The following is a 12,995-nucleotide window of genomic DNA, read 5'->3' on the forward strand; positions in this document are numbered from 1 at the left end:
AGTTCAATCCTTAGCACTGGTGGTAGGTGAGGGGAACTGCTAAAGGTTTTTCACCTACCAATAATCTGTTTCACTCTCAATTCATAAACAGCAGATAAATTCCTTCTTTCATACATAATTTTTTGGGGGTGGGATGAGGTGGACCGACTTGGTGATACTCAAGGGTACCTCTTGCTCTGTCCTCAAGGGATCATACTTGGTGGTATATGGGGGATCAAATGTGATGCTGGGGACTGAATGGGGTCAGTCAGATAGATGCAAAGCAAGTGCCTTAACCCCTGTATTATTTCTCTGGTCCTCCATAATGCTTTTGCTGAAACCTACATTTCCTTTCTGTGTTTCAAGGCATTTCATGGTTCTATCCTCAGGTACTACAACTGGATTTAGCTAGAAAAATGGAAGCTGGGAGAATAAGCACCAATACTATTAGGTCTCTAAAAGAGGGGACAGAGGCTGAAGCAATATCACAGCGGGTAGGGCGTTTGCCTTGTACACGGCCGACCCGGGTTCGATTCCCAGCATCCCATATGGTCCCCTGAGCACCGCCAGGAGTAATTCCTGAGTGCAGAGCCAGGAACAACTCCTGTGCATTGCCAGGTGTGACCCAAAAAGCAAAAAAACAAACAAGCATAAAAGAGGGGATAGAGGCTGGAGTGGAGTACAGTGAATAGGGCACTTGCCTTGCATGTTACCAACCCAGGTTTGATCTTCAGCACCTATTATGGTCCCCTGGGCCCACAAGGAGTGATCCCTGAGCACAGAGGTAGGGTAAGCCCTGACCACCACCGTGAATGGTCCCAAGACAAAAAAATTTTTTTTTTTTTCAAAAAAGAGGGAACATTACATAGGTATTTATTGACTATGGTTTAGTTTATATAATAGCTGAGTCTTTATTTTGTATTCCTATTTCTAGGCAAAGTGCCTGCCTGGCATACAGCCAACAGATGCTCAGTAAATAGTCTACGAATGACTGAAAATTCTCAAGCTGGTACCTCATGTGTGATAACTCCTGTGCTGAGCCTGAGCCTCATCAGCAAGAATCCAACTATCCAAAGCTTAGCAATAGTGGGGAGAAGCTTGAGCTGGGGCCTCCTCACCATCATCCTCCTCTTCAACAAATTTCTTAGTGACTCGGGGCACCACTTCGCCTTCATCGTTGTACTCTTCCTCGGACTCCTCAGCCTCACTTTCCACAAAATCAGACATTGCTGCAGATTCTCACCGCTTGCCTGAAAATGTCTAGGGACAGAAAGGAGACAGGAATAAAAATAGAGACATATGACTTTACAGAAACCCTTTAAACCTTCTCACAAATAGCTATTTAGCCATATGCTACTCTTGTATCCAATCACAATACCTGGTGGGAGAAGAAAGTAAGAATTAGATGACTTTTGTTGTTTTTTTTTTGGGGGGGAGGGGTATTCCCACGCAGTGCTCAGTGGCTTTGGGGTGTTGTCACTCCTGGTGATACCTAACAGGGTCATGAGAGCTAGACTGTTTAATGTACAGGTCCAGTGATAACGTGCCTTTAAAGTTACCTCAGCAGTCCTATGGGAAACGAGGAGGGCAACCCAACAGTGCTGTGGATACCATGTGGTGCTGGGGATTGAGCTCATGGCCTCTGCATACCAGCCAAGCACTCCAGCTCTTTGAGCTGTGTCTTGAAACTCAGATGGTTCCTTTTTTTTTCTTTTCTTTTTGGGTCACATCCAGTGATGCTCAGGAGTTACTCCTGGCGGTGTTTGGGAGACCATATAGGATGCTGGAGATCAAACCCGAGTCGGCTGCATGCAAAGCAAATGCCATAACCGCTGTACTATCGCTCTGGCCCTAAGACGGTTCCCTTTTATATTCTAACAAGGCTGCTACTCTCAGGCATAATCTTAAAAAAAGGCAACTAGGCTAGGGATGTGATTCATGGCAGAGCACCTGACCTGCATGCCTAGGTTTGATCATGACACATACACACAGACACAGACACATGTGCATACTCTCTCAAAGGAAAAAAAAAAGGCAACTAGCTCAATAGGCCTGGCTCAGGCTTTACAAATAGATATCCCAGGTTCTGCTTCCAGCACCTGAACACTGCCACTGCATGTCCTGAGCAATGCTGCAAACAGGGAGCAGGGAATAGTTCCAGACTATACTGGCGGGTGTGGCTCAAACAAAAAACAAAATAAAAAAAAAAAAGAAGGAAAGAAAATCGACATCTCATCAGAGTAGTTGAAACTACAATATAATTTAGGAAAAAAATGAGGAAAAATAATCTTGCTTACTGTTTTAACAAATGTTAACAGAGTTTTGAATTTTGGACCTCAATGAAATTTTCCTTAGTATTGCATAAGCTTTTATTTTGGATAGCTCTTTGGTCATATTCAGCAGTGCTCAGGGACCAGTCATTGTGGTGATGCTCAGGGAACCATAGCGGTGCCTGGGATTAAAACGAGGGCCGGCTTTATGAAAGACAAGCACCTTAACCTCTGAACTATCTCACCAGCCCACATTGCATAATCATGTAGCAATCTTATCTTCTGTTTCCCTACTTCACAGATTCATCCAAAATCAGAATGACAATGGAGATCCCCAAAACTCTAATATGAGAATCTCTCTTTTTTTTTTCCCCTTCTGGGTGGTGCTGGGAAGATCTGGGACATTTCCAGGGTCCCCGGCAACTGGGCCAGAATGAAATGCTGCTCAGGCACTGTGGTACCAGGGACCACCTCAGTGGCACTTGGGGCCTCCGGGGTTATACCTGGTGATGCCAGGGGGTGAGGGGTGGAGCAGGAGGCAGCCTGGTGCTGGAGACCAAACTGAGGTAAAGTGCATGCTAGATATTATCCTTTGTAGGATCTCCCTATCCCCAACATGAAGTTTCATGAGCCTTAAGGAGAATTAAAACAAAGAAAAACAGCACATGGGGCCAGAATGATAATACAGCAGGTAAGAGTGTTTGCCTTGCATGCAGGCATCCCATATGGTCCTCCAAGCATCACCAGGAGTGATTCCTGAGCACAGAGCCAGAAGCCCCTGCCTTTTGGTGTGACCCAAAAACAAAAACAAAAAAGACTATAAGCTTCTGGAAGATATGGAACTACATCCAATTAAAGAATAATGACAACCACACAAACATTTAAACAAACAAAAACCAAAAACACCCCGTGAGAGACATTACAAGTCTTCTTTGTGATTTTCTATCAGGTAAGCTGTATCCTTCTAGATATTCTGTTCAAAACAGAAATTGCTAAGCGTCTGTTAAATAAACTATTTTTTATAGTACTCCTGAAACTACAAATTCATAAACAACAACATGAAAGGCATTACAAGGCACTTTCTGATTCCCTATCAGGTAAGTCTCCTTGGTGCTCTGATAAAATAGAAACCATGAATTATATGCTAAATTCCCTTATTACTGCCAACTTCTCAAAGATGGCAGTGGGATAGGAGAGAAGGGTGTGCTTAATAATTATTTCAAATGCTTCAAATTCTAGAAGGGACCTTAAGCTCCCTGGCTTTAATTATGAAAATTTTCCCTACTGACATAAACTGTTATTTTTACCAATTAAAGTTAACTGAACTGTACTGGAATGATAGCACAGAGGGTAGGGCACTTGCCTTGCATGTGGCCAACCTTGGTTCGATCTCTGGCACTCCATATTCCCTGGTACTCCCTAAGCCCTGCCAGTAGTGATCCCTGAGTGTAGAGTCAGGAGTAAGCGCTGTGCATTGCCAGATGCAGCCCAAAAACTAAACCAAAACAAACAAACAAAAAAAAACACACAAAAAAAACCCCACATATCTTATTAACCCCTATACTGTCTTGTAAATTACAGCAATCTTGTCTCTCCATTCTGTGAAGGAGGATATAGCTAAGATAAAGCGACTGCTCAAGGAAACACAACAACCAATTTCAAGAACTGAAATCTGGGTTAAGGTCTGTTTGGTTCTAAAGTCAGTTTTTTCTAGTTGTCAGTGTGGCCCAAAGACCACCCTACCTTCTTTTTCTCTTGACCAGGGAGTGTTTGCCAGAAGATACAAGCTGTATCACAACAGACTGAATGTAGAAGCAGTTACAACTGAGTGTAGTCGCTCTTTTTGGGTTTTGAGCACACCCAGTGGTAATCAGTAATCATTCCTGGTGGTGTTCAGGGACCTATGTGGTCCTGGGGATAGAACCAGGGTCGGCTGCATGTAAGGAAGGTGCGTGCATTAATTCCTATTCTACCAATTCACCCACTTACTATTTTTGAGGGGGGGTTGTGTCACACCCAGCAGTGCTCAGGGGACTAGAACGTGGGTCGAGGCCATGGCAGCCACACGCAAGGCAAGTAACTTACTTCTATATTCTCTCCCACTCTGGGTTGGAATCTTTGGATCTATAGTAAAAAGATTCACTGAAGGATGGAGGTAAGTCAAAAGGTTTGCGTGCATGTGTTCTATGTGGGACACTTGAGCACCCTACTGGGTGTCGTCCATAAACACTATCAACATGGTCATAAAATTCAAAATAAATAAATAAATAAATAAATGACCTACTAACAACAGAATTTTAAATAGTCATTATTCATATTTTTTTGTTTTTGGAGACTACAGATGCATTTCATAAAGTAGTAATTATGTTCAGAGCGGATGGGGCCAGAGTAATAGAGTGGGCTACATAGTGGGCTCGGACCAGAGCAATAGGAAGGCCTGCAACTTGCCTTGCATATAGCCGACCTGGGTTGATCCCCAGTATTCCATATGGAGTAAGCCCTGAGCACTACAAGGCTCATTATTTTTCTAGCATTACTGGTATTAACTGGCATATAACAGTGTATCAGTTTAAGATATATAATGTACTTGCTTGATATACTTGCATATTGCAAAGTAACAATTTTGGAAGGGATCCACACCTGGCTGTACTCAGGTGACCACACAGGGTGCCAAAATTTGAACCAGTGTTAGAACCACAGCTGCATTCAAGGGAGTTTCTTAACCTCTGTACTATCTGTCCAGGCCCAAATAATACATTTTTGTTTCGACAGGTGTTGCTGGCACCACTCATGGTGATGAGGAACCATGGGATGACAGAAAGCAAACCAGGGCTCAACATATTCAAGTTATGTCTGTTACTATTTAAGTCATATCCCCAGTCCCTGTGGGCTTAATACTTTAAATCTGATGTCTTGTCTTTAATTTATAAGGTGGCAAATACCTATATATGTGTATAAGACATGATTGTATGTCAGTAAGTATAGCTAACTATCACTGAAGCTTTCTTTCTTTCTTTTTTTTTTTTCTGTTTGGGTTACACCTGGCATTGCACAAGAGTTACTCCTGGCTCATGCACTCAGGAATTACTCCTGGCATTGCTGAGGGACCATATGAGATGTTGGGAATCGAACCTAGGTCGACTGTGTGCAAGGCACTATCCGTTGTGCTATCACTCCAGTCCCTAATTTTCATTTTTTTTTAAAGTGAAAAGTGATCCTGAGGTAAAGTCTGGGAGCCAGGATACCGGGCCCTTCCCTATACAGACCCTCCAGGGAGACACAGGAAGTCTTGCAGTTAGTGACTGCCGGCTATTCACAATGGTTTGTTGTTTTGCTTTAGCAGTTTTGTTTTCTATCACAGAGATGAAGAACTGATGGTTTGCTTCCCCACCTCCCCTTCTATCTGTAGGGTATTGTTCATAGGAAAGTCACAAGTTTTGTGACCCTCATCAGGAAACCCAGATTCCTGTTTGGTGTGTAATAAACAGAGGAGCCATTTCTTTAGGCCCCCTGCTCTGAGCACACCACACTAAGATCTGAATTCTCTTTGTTTTGTATTTTGGGTCACACGCAGATGCACTCATACTTACTCCTGGCTCTGTGCTCAGAGACCACTCCTGGAAGGTTCTGGGGTACCAAGGGATCAAACTAAGATTGGCTACGTGGAAAGTGCTACCTGCTCTACTATCCTCTGGCCCTATAGATCTGCATTCTTAAGGTCATTCAGCTTGACTACTGCACCAAAAGTGATTATCTAAAGCTTCTGCCAATTAAAATGGAACTCTAATTTAAATTTTGACACTGCTCCCCCTCAGCCCTGAACTGACTCATTAAAAATAGATTCGGTACAACCACCCACACAGTAGCTTATTTTAATTAGGCTATTAGACCCATGAATTCAGTCTTTTAAGGGATCAACATCTTCACAGTAAATGTCAGCTCCTGCAGACCAGATGCCCTCCAGCCTACTTAACTGAGAAACAGACAGCCTACCTGATGGAAACACAGCTTTCCTCTGTCCCAGAGGCAGCTGGTGCTCTGTGCTACACACACTTTTTTCCCATCTCCTAGGTTAGTGATAAAGTACGTGCTGTGCAATAGCGAGAGAAGGCCTCCAATAGAGCTCAACACTGCTCGAACTTCCACTTAAAAGAGTGTGTCATGGGGGGGCTGGAGCTATACTACAGTGGGCGAAGCATCTGCCATGCACGTGGCCAACCTGGGTTTAATCCTGGGCATCCCATATGGTTCCTCAAGCACCGCCAGGATAATTTATGAGTGCAGAGTCAGGAGTAACCCTCAAGCACTGTCGGGTGTAGCCCCCCATCCCCAAAAAGAGGTGTGTCAGAAGCAATCTAACTGGATGCAACTGTGGGAGCTAGATGTGTAGTGGGTGCTGGGTACATCAGCCGAAGCTGGCAAGCAACAACTACTCCAGAATGAAAAACACAATTCACTTGCCTATTATTATTATTATTCGTGTATGAAGTCTAAGATAAGCTTGAGGCAATTTCTACTTTGTAGCTAGTAATTATGATCTTGAAAATTTCTCCATTATCAGGGCATTCTTCCCTTGGATTCCCCACTTCATTGTGGGAGTGTTTGGTCTTGTGCTCTTTCTCAAATAAACACTTCATCTCATCTGCTATAGGGTGCTTATTTTTCCTTATTTTGGTTTTTGGGCCACACCCAGAAGTGCTCAGGGTTTACTCCTTCGCTGCGCTTAGGGAACTCCTTGTGGGGCTAAGGGGGCTATAAATGGTGCTACAAATCAAACTTGGGTTGGGCACATGCAAGGAAAGAGCCTTAATCCCTGCATTCTATCTCCAGATCCTATTTTACTTTCTTAAGGGGGTGGGTGGGTAGGGCACAAACAGCTATGCTCAGTTTATTCCTGCCTTTCTACTCAGGGATCACTCCTGGAGGGCTTGGGGGACCATAGGTGGTGCCGGGAACTGAATCCAAGTCACTTGCATGCAAAGCAAATGCATTACTCACCCTACTTCGGTCCCTTTTCTTTTTTAAGTAAATGCTAGCCATAAACTCAAAACTGGAAAGAAAAAAAAAAGAAAAAAGAAAAAAGAAAGAAAAGAAAATTTCACCATAATCAGGCTGAAAGTTACATTTGCTACTAAAATAGGTCAAGAAAGGGAGAGGCGTAATGAAAGATTTTTTTCCAGGTGGAAGCACAGCTGCAGTACAAGCTGTGGCTCAAAGGGAGAGGCTGGTGGTTGCCATGACAGTCTCTGAAAGAGGAATGGAGCTGGGATCAGCTGCCACAGGGGAGGCCTCACCAATCCCTCCCTTTGAACAAGATTGAGGAGGCAATTAAAAGCAAAAAGAGATGTCTGTTAACTCCCTGCACTATCAGCTTTAGTGATTATAACTGACTTAAAAAAAAAAAAAAAAAGAAAAAGCCAAGCTCTGTTCTGGAACTTGGGTATATTAAAAACAAGTAAAATATGCTTCCCCCTGCCACCCTTGGGGGTGGGATGGACAACAACTGACTGTTCTTAGGGCTTACTCCTGGCTCTGTGCTCAGGGATCACTCCTGTTAGTGTTCAGTGGAACTTATGGGGTGTTGGGGGCCAGGTTAGGATCAGTCAGGTGAAAGACAAATGCCTTAAGAACTGTGTAGTATAGTTCTAGCTCTAAAAATATGCCTTTTTACCCTGAAGTTCATTACAAAACTTGCAAAAATGATAGAAAAATAACACATGAGGTCGGAGCAATAATATAGTGGGTTAAGGCACTTGCCTTGCATGTGACTGAACCAGGTGATCCAAGCTACGATAAAGTGGTCCCTGAATGCAGAGACCGAAGTACACTGTAATACTACTTTTTATACTTGAGTACTTGTAAGAATGTCTGAGAGAAGATGATATCCAAGTTAAGAGTTAAGAAAATAGACAGGGGTCAGAGAGATCAAAGGGCTGAGCACACACTTTACATGTAAAAGGACGAGGTTTGATGCCCAACACTGCCAGGAGTGACATTCTGGGACTGCCCTCCCTAAATGAAACAAAGCAAAATACAGGGGTTAAGGTACCTGCTGGAGCCACATATCCTTGAGCACTGTCAGGGGTGATTCTTTTCTTTCTTCTTCTTTCTTTTTTAAAAGTCTTTTGGGTCACACCCAGTGGAGATGCTTAGGGATTACTTCTGGCTGTGCACTCAGGTATTATTTGGGGGACCATATGGAATGCTGAGGATCAAACCCAGGTTGGCCGAGTGCAAGGCAAATGCCCTACCCGTTGTACATGGCTCCGGCCCTAAGAGTGATTCTTAAGCACAGAGCCAGGAGTAAGTCCTGAGTGCAGCAATTTGGATCAAAACCCTTCCTTCCTTAACCACCCCCATCTCCATAAAAAAATTGGATAGTCTGGATAAAAGTAACATGGGCAAAGGCTTATTGGTCTGAAAAGGCTTTCTGGTCTGATGAATATCCACACAAGTCTAATGTGAAATTGATACAGTACCTTCTGCTCTTTATGAGCCTGGAACTATTCCAAATATGGATCAATAATAAAAATGAAGGGCTGGGGGGCTGGAGCGATAGCACAGCCGGTAGGGCGTTTGCCTTGCATGTGGCCAACCCGAGTTCGATTCCCAGCATCCCACGTGGTCCCCCGAGCACCACCAGGAGTAATTCCTGAGTGCTGAGCCAGGAGTAACCCCTCTGCATTGCTGGGTGTGACCCAAAAAAGAAAAAAAAAAAAAAGAAAAAAATGAGGGGCTGGAGCAATAGTACAGCGGGTAGGGCGTTTGCCTTGCAAACCCTGTACTTCATGGTCCCAGTACCAACAGGAACAAACCCCAAGCACTGAGTCAAAAGTAGCTTGATGGGACTGAAGTGACAGTACTGCAGGAACTTGCAAGCAGCCAACCTGGGTTTGACCTGGCATCCCGCATGGTTCCTTGAACTCTCCCAGGAATAATTCCTGAGAGTAGAGGCAAAAATAACACCTGAGGACTGCCAGAGACCCCCACCAAGAAAAAATAAAATCCCCTGAGCACTGTTGGGTGAGGCCCCCAAATCAAAATATCAAAAGATAGTTTCTTTTAAATCTGGAACTCAGAACTCTTTGTTACGAAAACACCTACTCATGGGCCAGGGTAATAGTTCAGCCACTAAAGTGTTTGCTTTGCATGCAGTGCACCCGAGTTCAATCCCCAGCACCTTATACCGTCTCCCTTGCTCCCCCCCACACCCCCCCACTGGAGAGATTCATGAGCACTCTGGGATGTGGCCTCCTGACCCCGCAAAAAAAAAAAAAACCCAAAAACAAAAAAAACACCCAACTTATCATACCAAGTGTTTCAAAAGAAAAAATGTTGATTCTACCTATTAGTTATGATGTGTATTTTAACACACCATCGTTATAGGAAATAGTTTATAATCTTCTCAATGTCACAGTATTAAAATTAAATAATATTTAAAAATAATTACTATTTAATAAAACATAATGTTTAATATTTATTTATTTATTTATTTATTTTTATTTATTTATTTTTTTTTTGCTTTTTGGGTCACACCTGGCGATGCACAAGGGTTACTCCTGGCTCTGCACTCAGGAATTACTCCTGGCGGTGCTCAGGGGACCATATGGGATGCTGGGATTTGAACCTGGGTCGGCCGCGTGCAAGGCAAACACCCTACCCGCTGTGCTATCTCTCCAGCCCCTAATGTTTAATATTTAATATTTAATAAAAGTTAACCCTTTCCCTCTATGTTGCCTTCTGGAACAAAATGAAGTCAAAAGGAAAGAAATACTGAAGTATAGCAGGCTCTCAATCCTTTTTTTGGGCCACATCTGGAGATGCTCAGGAGTTATTCCTAGTTTTGCACTCAAGAATCACTACTAGGGGCTGGAGTGATAGCACAGCGGGTAGGACGTTGCCATGCACGCAGCCGACCCAGGCTCGATTCCTGGCAGGGCTCAAGAGACTTCACGGGAGATGCTGGGGATCGAACCAGTATCAGTCACATGCAAGGCAAGGACCCAACCAGCTGTACTATCTCTCCAGCCCCTCAAATAATATCACTTAATCTGGCACTATTTCATGAAAATATTATTGAGGGGACAGGGGAAATAGTACAGCAGATAGGGCATTTTACTTTGCATAGGGCCATCAAAGGTTCGATCCCCAGCATCCCATTTGGTCCTCCAAGCATGCCAGGAGTGATTCCTGAGTGCAGAGCCAGGAATAACCTAAGCATCATCAGGTGTGGACCCAAAACAACATGCTAGTGAGAAAAAGAAATCTCAGGTAATGTTGAATGGCATAACTTACATAAGATCCTAGTTTCAATGCACACAATTTTCACTTGAAGCTGCATTTCCAAGATGCTATCATCAAACATCAAAAGACAATGAGAACTTACTCTATAAAACCGGATCTAAAACCTTGCAATCACGGAGGGAGTGACAATCACTAAGCTTTGTACTGCCCACATAGGGGAAGACATAGTCTCTGCTCAAATACGGACTGCAAACTACACAGGATGAAATATGCCACTGGGACACAAATCAGATAATTGGTAAATGAGGGCAGAGTGGCCTAATTTATCCCCAGAAGCCTTACTTCGGTGGCCCCCTAAACAAGAAGTACAGCAGGTCTTTAAAGATGACAAAGATAATATAGAAGCCTGCAACTGGGAACACTGATTTAGTTTTCAATCAGTACTTTAAATAAAGACCATAAGAGACAGGAGAAACTAATTTAGTGGAGGAACTGTCATAGAAGTGGTGGTGTTTAGGGGGCTGGAGAGATAGCACAGCGGGTAGGGCGTTTGCCTTGCACGCGGCCGACCCGGGTTCAAATCCCAGCATCCCATATAGTCCCCTGAGCACAGCCAGGGGTAATTCCTGAGTGCAGAGCCAGGAGTAACCCCTGTGCGTTGCCAGGTGTGACCCCCCCCCCAAAAAAAAGAAAAAGTGGTGGTGTTTAGAGTGTTAGAGAAGAGCCTGACCTGCACCAAGCCCACATGCTCTGTAGCAGTAAGAGTTTGGGCTACACATGGTAGTGCTTAAGAGGCCAAAGGCGGTGCCAGTTCTGAGCCAGGCTCAGCTTCATGCCAGGTAAGCATCTCAGCCCATGTACTCTCTCCCCGACCCCAGAGAGGGGTAGTTTGACTGGAGAGTGAAGCCCTAAGGGTTTCTATAGAAAAAAAAAAAAAAGATTTAAAATTCTATCCTGCCTGTAAAGTACATGTTTTAATGTGTTTGCCTTGCACATGGCTGACCCAGGTTTGATCTCTGGCCCCACAGATAGTTCTCTGAGCACAGAGCCGGGCGTAAGTCTGAGCACTACTGAACATCACTGAACATGGTCCAAAAGCCAAAAACAACTAAAATCAACTAAATTAGACAGGAGAGGGTCTGGGATGTAGTATGTAGAGCACTTGTCTTGCATGTGTGAAGCCCTAAGAATAAAAAAAAAGTTAAAAGAGAGGGGGAAGACTAGGAAATCACTGCAGAATTATCTACAGAGAGGGGCTGGAGCAATAGCACAGCGGGTAGGGCATTTGCCTTGCGAGGCCTACCCAGGTTCGATTCCCAGCATCCCATATGGTCCCTGCTGCATCTCCAGGAGAAATTCCTGAGTGCAGAGCCAGGAGTAAGTCCTGAGCATTATGGGGTGTGACCACTAAACAAACAAACAAAAAGTACTGGCCCGTAGAGGCTGGAGTGATAGTACAGCAGGCAGGCACTTGTCTTGCACTTGGGCCTGGGTTTGATCTCAGGTATCCCATATGGTTTCCCAAGCACTGTCAGGAATAATTCCTGAGTTACCCCTGAGCATCATGGGGTATATCCCAATAACATCAACAACGAAAGGATGACTGAGATTAAAAAAAAGACCAGGTTTGGGGCTGGAGCGATAGCACAGTGGATTGGCTGACCCGGATTTGATTCCCAGCAACCCATATGGTCCCCTGAGCACTGCCAGGGGTAATTTCTGAGTGCAGAGACAGTAGTGACTCCTGTGCATCGCCAAGTGTGACCAAAAAAAAAAAAAAAAAACAGATTTGGAACATTAATAACAACAAAAAAGCCACTGCAAAACCCCCAAACCAAATTAAGTTATTAAAAGGTATTCAGGACTAGGAGATAGGTAAAGTGGCAGAGCACATGCCTAGCATGTGTGAGGTCCCGAGTTGAATGAGCCTGTCTGTTGTGACCCTTACTACAAATAAACAGAAATGAACAAAAGAGGCGCTCTGAGAATGGTTCTGGCACACAGGAGAGAGCATAGGGCTACAGATTTAAACTTGGGAATTGCATGGTTTGATGGGTTTTAATTTCAAGCCATTAAAGCTAGATCACTTAAAGGAAGCATGTGGAAAATTTAGTATATTCTGAAAAAAATATTGAACAGTCAGAAACCAGAGAGAAAAGATGGGTTTAGTCACTTGCTGTGCATGTGGTTTACCCTGGTTTGACTTTTTATAGTACTTATCCCTGAGCACTGTAGCACTGTCATCCCACTGTCATCGATTTGCTGGAGCAGGCACCAGTAACATCTCCATTGTGAGACTTATTGTTCCAGGGATGACCCTTGAGCAAAGAGTCAAGAATATCCCCTGAGCAATACTGTGTATAGCCTCCAAGACCTTTAACCGCATCTTCCCTCCAAAACAGTGAGCTAGCAAAGGAGACTGAAAAGGCCAAGTGAGACAGGAACATAACCAAAGGTAAAGATTCAAGAAAGGCATCAACTAGGACACTGCAGAAACTGAGG

The 12,995-nt window shown here is 44.0% G+C and overlaps 1 protein-coding gene and 1 non-coding gene across 2 annotated transcripts in view; both read right to left on the reverse strand.

The window, feature by feature from the left end:
• The window catches only part of SUPT6H (SPT6 homolog, histone chaperone and transcription elongation factor), a 47,032-nt gene that overhangs the window by 32,124 nt on the left and 1,913 nt on the right, over window positions 1–12,995 (reverse strand). Inside the window, exon 2 of the mRNA XM_055129939.1 lies at window positions 1,098–1,239. Coding sequence (XP_054985914.1) covers window positions 1,098–1,206 — 109 coding nt within the window. The 5' untranslated portion in view covers window positions 1,207–1,239. The remainder of the gene's footprint in view (window positions 1–1,097; window positions 1,240–12,995) is intronic.
• On the reverse strand, window positions 5,651–5,777 carry LOC129404072 (small nucleolar RNA SNORA11). Its single transcript, XR_008629670.1, has one exon. It is a non-coding gene; the product is annotated as a small nucleolar RNA SNORA11 (small nucleolar RNA).

Source organism: Sorex araneus, chromosome 3, assembly GCF_027595985.1.
Source record: "Sorex araneus isolate mSorAra2 chromosome 3, mSorAra2.pri, whole genome shotgun sequence".
In the NCBI taxonomy this organism is placed as follows: domain Eukaryota; kingdom Metazoa; phylum Chordata; class Mammalia; order Eulipotyphla; family Soricidae; genus Sorex; species Sorex araneus.